The 4,394-nt window shown below is 40.1% G+C and overlaps 1 protein-coding gene across 1 annotated transcript in view; it reads right to left on the bottom strand.

Annotated features, from left to right (window-relative positions):
• LOC101855141 (C2 domain-containing protein 3) overlaps nt 1-4,394 on the bottom strand; it is a 52,270-nt gene that overhangs the window by 28,430 nt on the left and 19,446 nt on the right. The window contains exons 17-21 of the mRNA XM_035972543.1: nt 3,725-3,840; nt 3,204-3,305; nt 2,352-2,543; nt 1,870-1,996; nt 1,124-1,273 (exon numbers count right to left, since the gene is read on the bottom strand). Coding sequence (XP_035828436.1) covers nt 1,124-1,273; nt 1,870-1,996; nt 2,352-2,543; nt 3,204-3,305; nt 3,725-3,840 — 687 coding nt within the window. The remainder of the gene's footprint in view (nt 1-1,123; nt 1,274-1,869; nt 1,997-2,351; nt 2,544-3,203; nt 3,306-3,724; nt 3,841-4,394) is intronic.

Here is a 4,394-nt window from a genome sequence, read left to right as displayed (position 1 = left end):
TGTGTGTGTGTGCGCGCACGTATATATGTATGTATGTGTGTCTGCGTGTGCGTGTGCGTGTGCGTGTGCGTGTGTGTGTGTGTGTGTAGAAGAGGGGGGGGGATATAAAACTATAACAACTTAAGATGAAAGTATTACAACACCACTTTTTAAAACACAAGGCAGGTCATTCATGAAGTAGTTCAGAAAATTTGCCAGTAAACGACCTGCTTTGTGTTTTAAAAGGAATGGTGCGGACCCGAAAAGCACTTAAAAAACAGTAACAGTTCCACTTCTAAAAATACCTCACATTTCCAACCAAGCGATGTTTCTGTCTATCTGTCCTGCTCATTCTTCGCACTAAATAGCCTTTATCATGTCTAGGTCCCTCTAATAAAATCAAACAAATTTCAAAGGGTTAATATAACAGACTAAAGCAAGCTCCTCTCAAGATTCAAACTCTGAACCCAATCCTTCATTAAACTCAAGTGTCTAATCAAGTGCGTGGTTGGTTGGCGGGTGCTCCAATGCATTTTGCTCCTTCTTTCTCATCAAACATCTCTCGTCCTTAACTCTCCTCTTTCTTTTTTCGTGTTTGCTTCTTTCTTTTAACACCTCTAATCTTCAGCACTTATATGACCTAATTGCGTTGCAAATGCCATAAAACTCTTACTAAAACATATCTGAGAGTTGCTGTTTCTGTGTTCCTGCCCATCTCTCTTACTCTTTCTTGGCACTAAATGACCGTTAATGAGTCTAAATCTTTCAATACAAAACCATACAAACACTAAATGGTTCACTAGTGGTTAGGATACCGGACTCAAAATCGTGAGATTACGGTTTCGGGGTTCCAGCCACGGGCCCGACGTTACGTCCTTGGGAAAGGCACTTTACACGAATTTTCCCCACTTCAACCAGGTGGGAATGGGTACCCGGCCATAGACAGTGGAAGACCTTGTCAGTATGTTTGTGTTTTAGCACCTATAAATGACTGATTGCACTGTATGCTCCCAAGGAAGTTGAGGTGGCTTCAGAATGCTCTCAGGTCTGCTGGGGTAATAGTATATATTGTGAAGCGCATAGAGCTTGCTGTTAGAGGGGATTTGCACTATACAAATGCTATCTATTATTATTATTCACTTACATTTGATGGAGATGGGTCCTTCCTGCTGGCCAGACTCTCCCTGTGTGGGGAAAAAGAACTGCACGAAGCAGTCGGCCTCTCCCCAGATCATGCTCTCAAACAGCTTCAGGCCTCGCACACCCTCGATGATCACCTCAAACTGATGCTCCACTGGAGAGGTGAAAAAAAATAAAGATAAAAAAAACAAGTCTTATTCCAAAATTGTCCAAGCTCAAGTTTTTGTCCACATCCTCCAAAATAAACAAAATAAATCATGAAGATCAAGAGAAAAAAAAGAACAACCCAAAGCTTATTCTGTCCTTCAAACTCAGCCATTGTCTACATACTCTTAAGAAAACAGATACAAACATTTTCAGTAGTACAGGTTTACACTGTTCAGAGTAACCTGCACATTTGTTGTGCATCCGACTCCTTCACTGCCTTCACTCAAAAGACAGATCAGCACTGTGTAGTCATTGGAGCTGAATCCATTATAATTTCAATATTATTCACTAAATCACTGAAATCACCTATTCTGAGTTTTTAAACATGAAAAGTTTGTTTCAAGGTGCAAAGATATGAAATCAAAATGACAAGTTTCAATTCATTCACAAGGTATAGTGCTTCAACCCTGCCTGTAAGGCTTAACTTAGGTTGCATGATATACAGCATTAATAATTGTACATCTTAAATCATCTTATTCAAAACCAAAACAACTAAAAAGTAAGCAAAACAAAAACAAAATTTTTTTTTAAAGCTAGGCTGACCTCCAGAGCCCGATGCCTGGGTGGGAGCCCCGTTGAGCAAGTCTTGCCTCTCTAAATAAGACGTTGGCTTTTGAGGCACTTGCTCCAGCCCTGACGAGTCCAGGGCTAGTCTTTGTAAAGTAGAAATCTGAAACAAGGTGAACATATGGACTATGAAATATTTTACATGTGATTAAAATACACAATATGGTATAGTATAGGTTTAATGCCCAATTTAATTCTGCTGTTATCTTAAGAGACCGGATCTCTCAACTCAACATCATCTCATCTAGTCAAAATAAATAAAGAAAAAACCTTTTGTATTTATACAAAGAGATAAAAAATCCCCCCACCCCCTCCCTCCCTTTCCAAAAGCAAGAGAGAAATTAAAAACCAGTTCACTTTTTTTCCCTTTCTCAAATCAAATGCGAACATATGAAACATGCCATTCAGTGTGCCCCGAGTTGAAAATGATGTTAAGAAAAACCCTCGTCCGCACTCACCTGCTCTTCAGAGCCCATGGCCAGGACCACTTTCAGCTGTCCGAAATGAAGTCCAGAAAAGAGGTCCACAATGGGCATGTAGTTGTCGGCGGCCATCACGGGATACTGGGACCTGAGCAGGGCATTGGCGATCTTGCGCTCCCGGAAGGACAAGTAGAACTGGTGAAGACTCAGTTTCACCATGCCGATCAGCTGGTAAGAAGTAGAAACAGTTATTAAAATTTGTTATTTTTAGAACTAGCATGCCCAAGCTGTTGTTGTTGTTGTTGTTGTTGTTGTTGTTGTTGTTATTTTTGTTCTTTTAGAGTTCTTTGTTCCAGCCCCACTATGTCAAATCAGTAGTCAAGATGGTTTAAAAAAATAATTTTTTTTGGCTCTGTTAGCTTGCTGCTGTTGTTGTTGTTGTTGTTGTTGTTGTTGTTGTTGATACAGTTTCATAATGCTGGTCAACAATCAAACTGTAAAAAATAATTATCAATTTGAGCTTCCATGCCCTAGCTGTTGCCTTGACGTCATAGTTGTTTTTGTTCTTGTTACAGCTTCATATTGCCAATCAGCTGGCAAGACGAAAAATATTTACGTGCTTTTCTGAATCTGTATGAACTTGCTGATGATATGGATGTGGTTATTATTTTAGCGTTGCTGTTGTTGATACAGCTTCATCATACTCATCAGCTGTCAACATTTTAAAAGTTGCTTGTTCATTTATACCATTAACAGAATCGAACGAGGAAGAATAAAAGAACACCTACCAGCCACACCCCCTAACCACCCACTACAATGAAAGGACAGGAACAAGTTTTGCTATGTTACATCCAAGTTGACACAAATTTTTCAAAGCAAAAATTTTACCTTGTCATTCTCTGAGGAGACCTTCTTATCCCAGACCTCAACAATCATGTAGTTGTCACGCATTCGCTCCAATAGCGAATTTGTCATCAGTACTGGTGCAACCTGGCAAAGAGGGAAAACAAAAGAATTTGACTGTGACTTCACTGTGTCGATAACCTTGACCAAAATACATGTAGTTTCTCGAAGCCATTTTATTCATGGGCATTATCACTGTGACCTGCACCGTTCATGTAGAATCCCCGACTCCTCCGTTTCTCCTTCCCTCTAAAATAGAGAGTGAAAAGTAGCCCATTTCTACAGACTATAGCGAAGCTCCATGATTTCATATCAGTTACTGTGAAACAAAAGATACAGCTGACGATTATTTTGACAGATCACAATGTATCAGACAAGACCTCTGAATTCACCCCCCCCCAATAATTATTTAGGAAATACAGCAAACCGCACTCACAAGTGCAGTTATTCACATCAAATGGACAGGAAGGCAGTGAGATACATTAAGTAGAATAAGTACAACAGACCTGTAGGAAGTTGTACTCAGGATCCAGGGTGCCCCAGCAGACGTTGGAATGTACCGCGTCATTGCACCAGAACATGCGACAAACCAGATACGAGTTCCTTGTCACATTGTCACGACCTAGGGGGAACACAGAAATAAAAGGTATCAATTTGTTGCAAGTGTTACTCTAAATGTTTTCATCCCCCATCAACATAACTTTAGTTAGGTGATAAAAGAGGCGGCCCGCTTCCTCCTTGTCCACCAGAGCCAACTTACGTGGTGTGGTATACAATTTCCTAGCTTCCTAAAACATCTTCCCCTAATGGGGATTGAATCCACATCTTGTAAGAGAAAAATGAAGATCTTAATGATTACACAACAGATGTTCATTGTCTGAAGTGTTTATCTATGAGCAAAGCCACATTCTTCTCATTGTTTGAAGTTCTGATAGCATAAAAGTAGGGTAACAAAATCTAAGAATGCCATCACTTAAAAGCAGCCCCCAAGTGATACTGCGTCATACCTTGATGACGACTTATTTCCAAATTTTGATCACTCTATGCATAGACTTGGAAAGGAGGGTTGGGTCCTGCTTGAGTCTCTCAAGACAGTCTGAGGGGAATTAGTGTAGGCACCAAATGAAATAATAGACTAACACCAAGATTTCAATTTTCAACAAACAAAAACAGGGG

The sequence above is a fragment of the Aplysia californica genome, unplaced genomic scaffold (genome assembly GCF_000002075.1).
Source record: "Aplysia californica isolate F4 #8 unplaced genomic scaffold, AplCal3.0 scaffold00735, whole genome shotgun sequence".
Classification (NCBI taxonomy): Eukaryota; Metazoa; Mollusca; class Gastropoda; order Aplysiida; family Aplysiidae; genus Aplysia; species Aplysia californica.
This window is presented reverse-complemented; position numbering and strand designations above follow the sequence as displayed.